At 38.8% G+C, this 15,475-nt stretch overlaps 1 protein-coding gene across 23 annotated transcripts in view; it reads right to left on the reverse strand.

Annotated features, from left to right (window-relative positions):
- LOC136849237 (epsin-1-like) overlaps positions 1–15,475 on the reverse strand; it is a 150,992-nt gene that overhangs the window by 12,697 nt on the left and 122,820 nt on the right. For all 23 annotated transcript variants that reach the window (XM_067122485.1, XM_067122472.1, XM_067122489.1 and 20 more), the window contains one exon: positions 7,161–7,328. In XM_067122485.1, the coding sequence (XP_066978586.1) occupies positions 7,161–7,328 (168 nt within the window). The remainder of the gene's footprint in view (positions 1–7,160; positions 7,329–15,475) is intronic.

The following is a 15,475-nucleotide window of genomic DNA, read 5'->3' on the forward strand; positions in this document are numbered from 1 at the left end:
GCTTTCCGCATACTCTTACACTGAGAAATGGGTGGAATGGCTTGTTCAGTGGCTGGCTGGTTATTAGTTATATCTAGATTCTATAATTTATAGAAATGTGACTTGGGCAACATCAGGTAATTAAGGAAAAAATACAAGCCATCTTCAGCAGCTTTTTTTAGTTCACGTAATATTCAGTACATCAAGATAACTTTTTGCAAATTCTAATAAAAATGTTTTAACGTAAAAATAAAATCTTGTGATAAGTATTAAATTTACTTAAAATATTAATAAAATAAAGGGGGTTTAAGAGAGTATCTTATGCAATACAGCACAATGACGTTTATTGTTTTCTGCCAAAAATAACTAGCCTTATGTGAATAACATTACTTGCATCAATTCTTGCAATGTGAATATTTACACCTAACTATGAACCGTTTCCTCGGGGGCATCTTTTTGTTACTTGTCTTGGAAGCAGACCATTACCAAGTTAAAATCACTTTGTTACTGGTGAAGCTTGTAGTGTACATTGTGAAAGCCTACCCAGAGGGGAGGAGGCCCAACACCCTCAGCCTCAGCTTCACAAATGCCACATAGATGGGAGGAAAATCCAGAATAATGGCAATATACAATTTCAACAATCCTGCCTTTTCGAAGGTCAATGTAGGTTAACAGACTGAGGCCTCCCAGCCTTCCTCTTGTTCACAGGTTCTGAGAGCCCAGCACCAGCTCAATCCTTGAGCTGCTAATTTAAAGGTCTTTCTTACTGTCATCAGTATTACTGTGATGTTAGTTCGTAATTAGTACTCTAATGTCCTCATTTCTTGGATGGTAAATTTTGTCATCTTCCTCACTTCCTAAATCTGATAGCAACTGCCAGTTAGAGTCAACTGGATACAAATGGGCAGAAAGCTGAGCTATTTGCAATTACCTTATGACTGTGTTAACCACAGATCCCCTCTGGTGATGTGAGTCATAAAGGAATGGAATGTCATGACTGGTAATGGAAGTATGGTGGAAAAAAATTCTTGAGTCTGCATGCAAAAGTGTTATGGAGGGGTGTAGTGTGAGTGGTGATATATTTCCTTGAGATTCAACACCCAGTCAGAAGCATTCTGGGGTCTTGAGAATCACCTTTTCCCAGCAAGAACCCTTGGTCATAAGTACTGACACAAGAGGTTCTATCCGTAAGGGCCCCCATACACACAGTGACCATTAGCTTTCATTGCAATTTAATTCAAGTACGACTGAAATCTAAAGTCAACCATGCACTTTTAATAATCCGCTCTAATCATTGAACAATCTTAGTCTCAACAAAGACTTCATTCAGTGTGGACATAACCATGTTTCAAAGGGATACCAACAGTAGCACTGGGAGTGGCTGCTGCAGCTAAACTGAAGAGAGAAAGAGGGTTAAAGACTGCTTAATGAAAAGGAAAATTGTTGGTCTTGTTTTGCAACTGAATAACCAGTTGCTGACTCATTCTCCTCTTTTTTAACTTAAGTAGAATTATGTAGATGTTATTCCTCTTTCCTTTGTTATTATAATCTTTGGATTTCACTGTCTAAAGACACATGTGTTCTTTATATAATTCAATAAAATCACTTCAGAATTCTTTATCACATAAGGTCATTATGTTTATAAAGACTATAGATTACAAGATGTGTATTTGGCTCAAGAGTTGCTGTGCTACTTGAGAGTATCACTAGATAAACCCCTACACATCACAATCTCGAGATGCTTAAGGTAAATCATTAGCAGGTACCTGGAATGCAAGGTTCCCAATACAACCATCTGCTCACTGCCCCCCCCCCTCATTTCGGAGGGCAATGACCCCCCATTTAAATACTCGCAATTACTTGTGATACCGATGACTGTCGTTAGTATCTTGTGGCTAGGCTGTCTCCTACAAGCCCCTGGCTAAATGATCTCATCAAGAAACACCAGATTCGCTGAACAGCAGCACCAATATGCAGCAAAGGTGTCTCGATGTCAAACTTCTCAGTTCCAGAGGTCCTTTATTTGTCACTCCGTTGGACTGTGGAAGAGCCTCCCTGATGATGTCATGCAATTTGAACTTAATAAATTCAAGCGAAGATGCAACTGCATTACTATCCTAACACAATTCTCCTGGTACTTTAACAATTTACTTAAATTTTCATTGATTTATTTATTAATTTGTCTGTTTTTCTAAAATAACTAATCTCCTCTTTCTACATTTCCCATTATCTTCTGTTACTTCTTTAGAATGAAAACCATATTCTTTGGAAGCTTGAATTTCAAGTCAATGGGCCATTGTGGGCTTGTTCCATATGAATAGGGTTCATCTTCTGAATAATAAGAATAATAATAATAATTACTTGTTACCCTGCATACCATTCATAGTATGTTTCCTGTATATGAGGCATGGTAGATGGTGATGAAATAGAAGTAAACCTGTTTTCTCTGATGGCACTTGTACAAGGTTCAGACAAACTGGAACCATTAACCTTCCCTGGTGAATTTCTGCAGTAGTTAAAATTTTAAACTTGTTGTTCTTCATTACAAGGGTAACATGAATAGCAGCAGCAAGAACAAGAGTAACCAGAGCATGAGTAACAACATGGTAATGAATCATTAACACCCTGGTTCCTACATCTCCCTAAGGAAGGAATAGAGCACCAGAAGTTTGGAATGCTTCAGAGATGTGGTAATTAAGGTGGTCAGCCTTATGGGACCTCACCTTTGATAATTTCATTGTGAATACAGGTAATCCTTACTTCGCCTCTTCTCACTTTGGTATACTGGCAGTCAATGGCTCAAAAAGATGAAGTGTTGATCAGTGAACTGAGAGAGAAAAGTTTATGACTTAGAAATATTATTATGAGCAGTCATCTCTTCAGATTGTATAAGCAGTCATCTCTTCAGATTATATAGAGATGAACTGGGCCTTTATATTGTTGAAACTGACTGGCAACATCTTCATGAGGACATAGCACCTTATGATACTTCACAATACTAATGACGTTTAAAACAATGCTAATGACATTTAAAACAGATGTTATGACATCTACATTGTTTGTACAAAGGACAGAGATCCAAACATTGCTTATCTTCACCCTAGTACTATACACTAACCCCTCTCACTGTGCATATGCTATAGACTGAACCCTTATATCAGGGTCTTTCAACTTTTAAATAAAATGCCCATACGTGCTTTATCTATAGAGACTTCTCACCTACAATTCTGATTATGACAAAATTACAATATTTACAGGAAATGGTAAGTCAGCCATCACCTGCACTGAACCTTTCAATGCGTATCCTGCAAATCTCTTCCTTGCAAACACTAATTCTACTCTCTTCTTAGTATGTCAATGAACCTGTTTGTATCAGTTACAGGCAGTCCCCGGTTATTGGCAAGGTTCCGTTTCTGAGGGTGTGATGATAACTGAAAATCGCGGCTAACCAAAAATTGGCGATTTCGGCGCTTTTTTGGAAATTTTCGGGGGTTATTGGTGCCAAAAAACACCGATTTTCGGTTATTGGGGCCTCTTAGGTATGTATCGGTGCCAATACCCAATTAGTGGTGCCGATAAGCGGAAATCGGAGATTTTCGACGCTAGACAAGCCCCATAAAACTGGATCGCTGTTAACCGAGCCCGCCTATACAAAGAATCGCATCCTGGTCCTTGTGGCTGATATTTCTTTGTTCTGTTTTTTCCACCCCATAACAAAACTTCTCTCTGCAGGTGTGGTCTTTGGGTTCCACGTAATTTCATCACAACGGACTTTGATATCTATATTTATGACTAACATTTTCACTTTTTGTCTTTTTGTCTATGTTGTTAGGTGCTTATCCACAATGTTACTGGGTTCTGGCTTGGGTATTTACCCACACTGCTCATCAGCTTTGCTTGGACAATACACAAACTCATAAATAGCTACAATATTATAGTAATAAAATGTAATATGTGTACCCATATTAAATGCTGTAAAACAAAACTGTGTGGAAATGACTGGAAAAATATACTCTAGTTCATTAAAAAGAAAAGGAGACTTTAATAAAATTATAATGATTCTTTGTGATCTACATACAAAAAAATACCAATCTGACTTAAGAACAAATGACAGAACTTTTTCAGTTGTAACAGCTGCATTAACTGAAGCCAGCACTAAAATCATGCAAATAGTGAAAGGGCTGCCATGTCCTATTCATCAGCTGTGCAACAAGTTATCACTTGTAATAAGGTAGTTTACATTGGCTAATGGTCAGTTTACCAAGATTAGTGAAAGAAAGGCATATCTGAAGCCATAGTCTATATCTTCTTATGAACAACTTTTTTATCTTCCTTTTTAATAATTTTAAGCCGAAGATACAGTAATTAACTCTTCTTACTCATGTAAAATTTGATGTTTCATAATTAATTGCCATTTCCTATTACAATACTCTTGCCCAGAAAATTAGTTAACAATGTAAAACTGAACCAAGCCCAGATGATTTTTTAAAATCACCTTAACATCGCACGTTACATTTGACCTATGATAACCAAGCTTGCAGTGCATGCTTTCTTCAACATCTTAGTAGCCTTAAAAATTATACAAATTTTTTTAATGTTAAAAATTACATCAAAGAGTTTGATTAACTACTGTCCAGAAACTTGCATATATAAAATTGTAAAACTACAATGATTTAGCTAGTACAGGACTATTTGCAAATAAAGTGGCCAATACTGCCAGAAATCTAGCAAGACTAATTATAAATCAGCAAACTTCACAACCATGGGATATACCATAAATCATTCTTAAGACAACTCATTTTCATATCTGAATACACATACTGTAACCAAGCTTCCCACAATGAAATTAAATCTTAAATCTACTGACTGAAGAGAGGACAATGATGCTAATGTGTTAAAATATTTTTAAAATTTATGGATTTAAATTTATGAAGAAATAGGAAGTACCAGAGTTTTGTTTTCTTGAATAATCTAAAAATAAATATTATATAAAATAAAGTATTGCTGGTCAGATTATCATCATTAAAGTGTGTTAAGAAAAACCACTCGGTCACATTTTGAGACTACAGGGGTCGAAAATAAGAGCATGGTAGAGTTGAAGAAATTGAACAGCTTAGTGGGAATATACCAAAGAAAATGCAGGAGGAAAAAGCAAGAACTGGGGCTAAGGGATACCTGCAAAGAACCTTTAGTCCCATCTAATGTGTGCAGCATAAAGCACACTGTACGCTGTAACCCGCAAAGCAAGGAACAATGGTGTGAAATGATTACTGACCTTCAAAGTTCATGTTAAAAACTGTTATTCTTAAAGCCAAAAATTCAAAATTCAAACATTTTAATAATAACATATCCACTTTAAATTTTTTTTACAGATTATTAAGGTTAAATGTAAAAGTCCTCTGCTTCAGTGTCCCATTTGATCCCATGTAACCAATATATCAACAACAAATACATAAATGTTAGAATGTTAGTTAACCCCTGAAACAACAAAAACAAGCATTTTTAGTACAATATCAGTTGCCTTAATGATATTCTGCTTTGCACATTGTAATGACACCTAATATCACAAATCTCTAAAATATGTCTCAACTCTATGACATGAATCATCTGTTATTAAAAATTTTGCCAGTTGTTTGAATGACAAATAGTCATCAACTGAAGATACCATGACCCTCACTCATTCACACTAACAGGTCCAAAGGGAGTATGGAAATATTTAAAGTGTGGATATTATGTTCAAAATATTCTAGCATATGACAGGCAAAATACTAGCTCAACCTTTCTCAGCTTTCGTGAACATGCACAAAGCAAACAAAACCTATAGATTTGACAGAAATAAGATAAAAAAAAAAAAAAGTCCAGTAAAATTATATTTTACTTATAGTACACCCATATATATCTGAACATGTAACTCATCCCCTCAAGAAGTGTCTTTCTAACTAAGAAACAAACATTAAGGTAAATTATTAATATACAAATTCATTATTTTTGTCTCCAACAACCTCATGACTAAACAAACACACTAATGGACAGACAGCCAATTCACGCACTATAACTTGGCAAAACAAACAGAATCCACAGAAGTTAGGACAACATACCCCTGCAGCATAAAGCAACGTCCAGTAAAAACTTAATATACTTGTAATACCTCACAAATACCTGATAATAATACTTTCTTTAGTTATTGTTATACATTTTAAGAAACAGACATTAACATACGTAACATACTTTAGAAAAACCTGTTAAATAATTAGTACAGTATTAGTAAAAATTCATGAAAAAATATTACTAAATCCTTTCGTTAACCTTGGATAAACTGGCCAAAAACACAAGTTAAATAATTAGGGAAAATATCATTATATGAAATTGGTGGGTAGAGTTGAACAAATTTAATATTATCAGGTTATCTTTTCGAAAATGGTATATTATCAGGTTATCTTTTCAAAAAAGGTGTGTGATTTGATTTTATGTTATAAGTCAGAAAGTTATGATATTATAATGAATTTTATACTTTCATATTTTTCAACCTAAAATTACACCTTTTTCTTCTTCTATTTAACCTAAATTTTTAAGAAAGCTCTTTAAAGCATAAGATACATGCATTCAATATTTCTAGCTCTACATTCCACATTATTTATCAAGTATTGGCTTTAAACATTAAAAGATAAACAACACTCAACCTTGTGTATCAGCAATGGCCCCCCCCATGTCAGCAATGGCCCCCAATGGCCCCCCCAACTCTCTCTCTCTCTCTCTCTCTCTAAATATAAGATTTCTTAACATTCAAAATTAAATTTTTGAACAACAAGACAACTGATATTGCATATATATACTGTACAATGATATATACAGGCAGTCCCCAGTTTACGGCAGGGGTTCCGTCCCCGGCAGCGCGCTATAAGCCGAAAATAGTCATAACCCAAAGCATCATAATTATAATGGGATTAAATAGCACTTCCAGCACTGTAAGCGCCATAAGTCTGGGTAATGGTGCTCTAAATCCACTTACAGCTCCAAAAAATTGGGGTTTACGGCACCATGAGGCAAGCGCTGTAAGCCCGGAACGACGTAACCCGAACCTTACGTAACCCAGGGACTTCCTATAAACCCTAAACAGTCAGCTTGCACTCCATGGAGGTTACTGCACAATTAAATTGACAAAGTTCAAAATGCAAACTTACCTAAACCACCAGGCACATGTTTAGCTGATACAAGATTATCAAGATTAACAAGATTAGAGTTTTCACCAAGGAATGCTGCCGGACTCTTCGACTTCTGTGGCTCTCGAGTATTATTTTCTGGCATTGACGATCCCAACCCACTTAAATCAAATGCATCTGATAATCCATCTGTAAAAAATAATAGGAGTTGAAACACATCTTTGTAAGTTTTAACATTAAATATGAAAACCAATTTTATTTTTTTAAATATAAGGATTAGTTTCTACAAGATACAGAAAAGTAAAATTATTTTCAGGATCTTATCACAGTGAATTAAATCTCTGCATCCTGTGTTAAGTGCTGTGGAAAAAATTAACAATTTTTAGCATGCATTGGATTACTAGACAGCATGTCAAAAATTAACTTCATGCTAATGGAAAAATATAGCAACATGCAATTTACATCAAACTAATTAAAATAAAAACATTTCAATTTTTCACCTTCAAAAGACACGAATTAGAGTCTAAGTTTTTGGTTCTAAATTAGGATTCAGAATGAAAACAAAATGCCAATCTCCTTTTCTGTAATACTTCAAGTGAAGCAAATTAACCTTTTGAGGATTGAGGGGGAGGGGAAAGTCAAAATCTGTCTGTGCCAGAACACTTGCCCTTCAGTGACTGAGCAAAAATGCTTAGAAATCATTGTCTTTGATTACTCTGTTTAACATTGTACTTCATGCTGCATTATTGAATTTAGTGTCATTTTAAAGCTAAAGATTATTTTGATCTTTATCATATGTTTAAAAATGTCGTCCCCCCCCAAAAAAACCAAACATTGGTATCATGAGCAAAAGAGCTGTAATGAAAAGTTTTTAATTTTTACTGAAAACTTTGTGCTAAATAAGAGAAGAAATATTTAATTTCTGTTAACACAATATAAAAATATGATAAATTGCCTTTCCAATGATATGAAATTCATTACTATTCAAGCTACTTATGATACCACAAAATGCATTCAAGAAAATATAAAATATATTTGGGTGGCAAGCATAATAACAGCTTGGAACTTCTTTCAAATTTGCCATAAATCATAATGTATATCAGTCTATGACAAGCATCCATACATGCTATAATCAATTTTGTTATGACACTCTTTTGATTTTTAAGATTTTAAAAATATCTTTTGTTGAGAACCATCCATCACTGGAATCTCTGATGTTAAAAAATGGATGGCAGCTACAATCATCATCAAAATCTTGAAGGGTTAAGAACTACAGTGCATCAATGAGCAGTGAAAACATTGTCTAATGTTTTCCATGATTACTATTATATATTCCTCTTTTCTGCTGGGCTATTTCATCCTTTACGGAAGGATCCCAATCATTTCCAATTTTTTTTTTCTTTTACATTCAACAAAGCTTCAAGTACTGAATATTGGAATTCATAAATATTTAAGAAAAAATATATAACATTCACTACATAGGTACTTTAAATATTTACTATTGTCATCATCATAAAAGTTTTTACATCAGTTCATTATGCACACATCTCTAACAAACTACTGTACCTAGCTTTAATTTCATCTTCATTAAGTTTCAATTCATGTTCAAGATAACAAAAATGAATTAAAAGAAATAGTGATCAACTATGAAACAGTAAAGGTGAACACCAAACTTTTGTATTAACATTAACTGACAAGGGTACAGAGAAAAACAAAGAATGGTCATTTCAAGTTCCTACTGTATGAGACCTTATTTACCTATCTACTTCAGAATAGTATATTCACACAGCAATCAACATTACAATTCCTATTAAATATAAAACAAAAAAGAAAACATATTTCATCTTTAAAGGATGAGCACACTGTACATTTTTAGGATTGTTGTACTATACTTTAAAAAATGACATTGTTATAATAAAATAAAGTTTTATATATACCAAATAATTACATAGCTGTTGTTTCTACTTTACGTGGCAGCTCAAAATTTAAAATTTGTGGTAGCGCTCATTTGTTTAAGGTGTAGTTATACTGCCCCGCCCACTTTCGGGGAAGGATAGGTACAACACCGCTAAAGAGCTCAGTTCGTTTATGCTCTATGTTCATGAGAGGGGAGGAGGGAGGGCTCTGATCATGTAATTATTTGGTAAGTATATATAAAACTTTATTTTATTATAAAAATGTCATTTTTATAAATGTAACTTACCAAATAATTACATAGCTGAATCTCACACTGACAGGAGGTGGGATACATGGACAAAACTACTCAAAAACACTCAAGGATGGAGATGAATTTGAAATAAATTTTGTTAGCATTGTGAAATGCTTGTTGTAACCTTACCTGGTGAGGGAGCTACGGCAGGTGGGTACTGCCTCTAGTTGGAGCTCCTCTCAACCTGTTGTGGCGTGACGGTAGAGCCAAGAGTCGCCTCTACTTCAGTGGATGCTTTGCAACATAAGAGTTAATCGCAGGTTGCCAAAGCTAACAATCCAAAGAAGACAAATCGAAATGTGTGCGTGCCCTCGCCCTGGGCGCAGTACAAAATATGATCAGAATTTTAAAATCTAAACCACAAACTGTTAAAAATCAAACCAACTGAGGGTACTCATGACATGTTACCAATCAGGCTTCCCAAGAAAACACTAATCCTCATTCACAAAGAGTGGACAGAGGAAAAATAAGAAATTCCTCCTATCCCTCTCCACCCAACACCATGCCAGCTGGAAAAATCGGGCCTAGAGTTCTGCAATTTTCACAAGTTGTTTCCACATCACACAGGTAGAACATTGCAAAAACTGATTTGCACCTCCAATCTGTGGATTGCAGGAGAGAAGACAGCGATAGATTGCACTTGAAGACCAAGGACGTCGCTACTGCTCTAATTTCATGTGCTTTGACCTTATATAAAGGAAAAACATCCTCCTGGATCTTGGAGTGTGATTCAGAAATCACAGTTCTTAAAAAGAATGTTAACGCATTCTTGGATAATGGCCGACTGGGGTTTTTAACTGAACACCACAGATTTGGAGAAGGGCCTCTAACTTCTTTGGTTCTTCATAAATACTCACGAAGATAACGAACTGGACATCACGCAGGTAGAACATTGCAAAAACTGATTTGTACCTCCAATCTGTGGATTGCAGGAGAGAAGACAGCGCTAGATTGCACTTGAAGACCAAGGACGTCGCTACTCCTCTAATTTCATGTGCTTTGACCTTATATAAAGGAAAAACATCCTCTTGGATCTTGGAGTGTGATTCAGAAATCACAGTTCTTAAAAAGAATGTTAAGGCTGAAAATTTTGCTAGCCTAACCTATCCTTAAATTATTCAATTATGTGATCCACTCACCTGTTCACGTTGTTCTTTTTGCTCTATGCAATCCAGCTTACGACAACAAAAACCACAAACAGACTTACAACCCAACCATTATCGACCTAACCTTTCAGAGAGCTCTCTCTACCTCTTTCCACCATGCTTTCAACACTACCGCCTCTTGTTTCTTTGCATTTTTCTCCTCCCGCCATTTTTCGTCCTGTGACGTCACTTCCTATGACGTCACAACAATAACATACTCTTTAAACATAAGGAATGCTATGCTATAAAAACATCTTATAAAATTAAACATGTGCTTTCTTTTTATACATTCTGTAATACCCATACACTTCATCAATGCAGAAAATAAAATAATGACTAACTTATAAAACTAACATACAATCAAAGGCATTCTTGGATAATGGCCGACTGGGGTTTTTAACTGAACACCACAGATTTGGAGAAGGGCCTCTAACTTCTTTGGTTCTTCATAAATACTCACGAAGATAACGAACTGGACAGAGGAGTCTTTCTTGATCTGCTTGACCTAGAATGTTAGCCAGGCTCTTGACTGTAAAGGGGCGTGGCCAGGGACTAGAGGGGTCTTCGTTCTTCGCCATAAAACCTAAGGTCAATGAGCAGATAGCGTCACCTTGCGAGAAGCCTATTCTCTTATCAAAGGTATGTAGCTTGCTAACCCTCTTCGCCGTCGCTAAGGCCATAAGAAAAAGTGTCTTTCTTGTCAGATCTTTAAGAGAGGAGGATTCTAGAGACTCAAAGGGAGGGCCCAAAAGCCATTTGAGGACAATATCCAAATTTCATGCAAGAGCCAGGCTTCTATCTTGCTTAGTAGTATTCAGGGACTTTATTAAATCACTTAAGTCTTGGTTTAATGCAAGGTCTATTCTTCTGTGCTTGAAGACAGAATTCAACATACCTGTAGATCTGTATCCCTTGATGCTTGACGTGGCGAGATCTTTCAAGGATCTGAGGAAAGGCAAAAACTCTGCGATGTGAGCTACAGTCGTTTGAGTAGATATATTTCTGTCTCAGCACCAGCTCCGAAAGACTGTCCACTTTGACTGGTAGACTGCAGCAGAAGATCGTCGCCTACATCCTGCAATAGCTTCTGCAGCCTTCCTTGAAAACCCTTTCACTCTGACAAGTTCCCTGACAGTCTGAAACCTGTCAGAGCCAGAGTGGATAAGCCTTGGTGAAAACAAAGAAAATAGGGCTGTTTGAGAAGATTTTTCTTCTGAGGTAAAAGCCTTGATAGTCTACTAGTAGGCTTAGAAGGTCTGGGAACCACTCACTGTGTGGCCAAAAGGGAGCCACTAGGGTCACTGATACATTGCTGTGGGTGTTGAACTTCAACACTTCTCTTACCATGTTGAAGGAAGGAAAGGCGAAGACGTCGAGACCTGACCAACCTTGCAACATGGCATCCGTCGCCCACACTTGTGGATCTGGAGTCAGGGAACAGTACAAAGGGAGACGGTGGTTTCTTGACATTGCAAACAGGTCTACCGTCAGCTTTCTCCACCGTTTCCACAGGTCATTGCACACCTGTGGATTGAGTGTCCACTCCATCGGTAGCACCAGTTTGCTGCGACTTAGTTCGTCCACGAGAACGCTCATTTTGCCCTAGATGAAGCGGGTCAGAACGATGGTCCTATTGTTCTGAGCCCATAGAAGAAAGTCTTTGGCTGCTTCACATAGCAAAAAAGAGTGGGTTCCCCCTTGTTTCTTTATATAGGCCAGTGGGGTCATGCTGTCTGAATGTACTGCAACTGTTTTCCCGAAGGTCTCTGTCACAAATAACTGAAGGGCCAGGTGTATCGCCCTCAATTCTTTCACATTTTGTGCAAATCTCTTTCTGTCGAGGACCATAAATCTGATACTTTCAAACCGTTGAGAAGGGCTCCCCAACGCAGATCCGACGCGTCGGAGTACAACATTAGGTTGGGGTTTGCAGGAGACAGTGACATCCCTGTCTCAATAGTCCTCCTAGATTTCGGGGGTGACTTCGAAGATGAACGAAGCTGGAAATATCTTTCTCTGCCAGTTGGCTTTGAGATGGAACTGAATGGGTCTGATGTCTGCCCAGAGGTACAAACTTCTCGACTGATGACAGAGTTCCCACAAGGCTCATCCAAGCAGGACGGAAGAGACATGATTCTTGAACTTTCAAAATACAGTTGCAAATCCTTTGTTGGGATGGAAAAGCCTAAAAATTCAGAGAATTTATCACTATCCCCAAATAAAGATTCGACTGTGTGGGGATCAATCGTGATTTCTTGAAGTTTATCAGCAATCCTAGGTTGAAGGGTCGTCTGAAAGTCCTCTGTGCATTGGGCTTCTGATGGGGAGCGTAGGAGCCAATCGTCCAGGTATAAGGACATGTTGCTTCCTATAAGGCGTAGCCACTTCGCTAAAGGAGTGAGAACCCAGGCGAAAACTTGAGGTGCCATGGAGAGGCTGAAGCACAGGGCCCAAAACTGGAAGACCCTATCCTGGAACACAAATCTCAGATACTTCCTGGAACCTTGGTGAACTGGAATGTGGAAATAAGCATCCTCCATATCTATTGTCACCATTCAATCCCCCTGATGGATGGCTGACAGGACCGATTGATTCGTTTCCATCTTGAACTTTGTAGTTCAGAGCACTGACGTCCAGGACAGGTCTCCATCCCCCTGATGACTTGGGGACTATGAAGAAGAGGTTGTAAAATCCCTCTGTGCTCATGTCTTTGACTTCCTCCACTCCCTGTTTCTTGAGCAGAGCCGAAACTTCTCGAGACAGGGCTGAAAACCTCTCTGAGCCAACAGAGTAGGCTGTCAGTTTGATGGGAGAGGGTACTAAGGGAGGTTTCTCCCTGAAGGGGATCGAGTAGCCCTCTTTCAAGACTTGAAGCACCCAAGGATCTACTTTCCTTGATTCCCATATGTTCCAAAAATGAAGTAGTCTTGCTCCCACCAGAGCACGGAGGACAGGCAGCTCACTTTCGAGAGCTGGTTTAGTTAGAGAGTTGTTTGTTGGTCGCACTGGATGCAAATTAGTTCTCGGACGGGACTGGACGCGACCTCTACTCCCTCGAAAGACTTGCTGAGGGAAAGGAGAAGTATTCCTGGTCGGAGGAACTTGCAGTGGAAGAAGGACGTGTTGAGATCCTAGTCCTCTTGGTGGACTGAGCAAGTAAATCTTGGGTGGATTTTTTCTGCAATTCTCCTGCCACCTGTTCTAAAGTCTCCTGAGAAAACAAGCCGTTGCTGTCAAAGGGAGTGAACAGAAGGGGAGAAAGATGAGGAGTGACTCCATTAGAGGTGAGCAAGCACCATAAGTCTCATTTCTTCAATACACCAGTAGTGTAACTGGTGGCTAGTTCATGGGTGCCATCCCTCACTGTATGACCTATGCAGGCCAGAACCCCAAGCCAGTCCGAAGCAAAATTCTCTTGAAGTGATGTGCAGTTTTTGATCTTCTTCACTAGCACACCAACGGTCCAATCGAGGAAACTCAGAACCTCGAAAACCTTAAAAATATCTTTCAGCAAATGGTCCAGCCGATGAGGTAAACAAAATCCTGGCGGACAAGAAGGCTGACCGACGAGTAGCATCAATGAGACTGGAGAAGTCCCCTTGAGAGGAGGCAGAAACTCCCAAGGATGGAATTTCCCCAGTAGAATAGGACAAATACTTCTGACATATCAGACGAGGAGGAGGTATACAGAACACAGCTTTACCAACGTCTCTCTTCTCTGACAACCATATGTTGATACGTGCGAAAGCTTTCCTGGATGAGGAAGACAGAACTATATACGGAATTTAGCCGCTCCTAACGGTTGTCACATCATAAACGCCGAACCTGGAGAAGAAGGGGCAGCTGGAGAAAAGAAGTCCAGGTAGCATAACAGGAAGAACCGCAACAGGGCCGCATAGTTTGAGGTAGGAACGCCGTCCTTTACAAGTTCCTCTTCGGAAGAAATTGGGGACATCGGAGGATCTGAAGGCGCTTGAGTGGTTGTGGATGGGTTCTGCAGCAAGTTCAAGATGTTATCTAAACGTCAATGAACAGGGGCTAGGGAAGGATCCTGAACTGCAAGGGGGTCAGCACGAGTCGCACCAGAGACAGCAAGTTCCACCTGTGGCGCTGGACGGACGCTGGAAGACAGACAAACATCAACACTGGCGCCCACTAACACTGGACGCTCGGTCCCTGGACATCTGTTCACTGATCCGGCAGACAGATCTGAAGTCTGCAATTCGGACACTCTGCTTCCAAAGGGAGGATGCTCAGACACTTGATAGTTCTTCTTTGGAGGGGTTGCTAGAGCTCTCGGTTAGCACGCTGTTGGCCCAGCGTTCGAGTCTCCGTCCAGCCAGTGAAGAATTAGTGGAATTTATTTCTGGTGATAGAAATTCATTTCTCGTCATGTGGTTTGGATTCCACAGTAAGCTGTAGGTCCCGTTGCTAGGTAACCAATTGGTTCTTAGCCACGTAAAATAAGTCTAATCCTTCGGGCCAGCCCTAGGAGAGCTGGTAATCAGCTCAGTGGTCTGGTTAAACTAAGATATACTTAACTTTTTTTCAGACACTTGATGCCAAAGCGCAGAACGATCTGACAAAGCACGATCACTCTCGAAACGCATGGACACTGGATGTCCACTTGTTGGATGTGTGGACAATGGACAATCCAACAAATGCCACTCGGACACTGATTTCTCTCAATCGGGCATTACACTCTTGGACTGTGGACGTTCGGACACTCGATAACCATACGTTGGACTAATGGACACTTCTTTACGCACTTTGTGGCGCTTGATGTCCATTGAAAGGGAGCGAGAAGCTTGAGGAGACTCCCAAAAATTACAGGAGGGCTGAGGACTACGAGCCCTATCCATTGCTCGCTTACGAGACAGGAATGTCCTCGTCCATCAGGGAACCAGACATTTTCAACGGTCTTGAAACACTGGCAAATCGCTGACCGCACATAACCAGACATTTTCAACGGTCTTGAAACA

Source organism: Macrobrachium rosenbergii, chromosome 20, assembly GCF_040412425.1.
Source record: "Macrobrachium rosenbergii isolate ZJJX-2024 chromosome 20, ASM4041242v1, whole genome shotgun sequence".
In the NCBI taxonomy this organism is placed as follows: Eukaryota; Metazoa; Arthropoda; class Malacostraca; order Decapoda; family Palaemonidae; genus Macrobrachium; species Macrobrachium rosenbergii.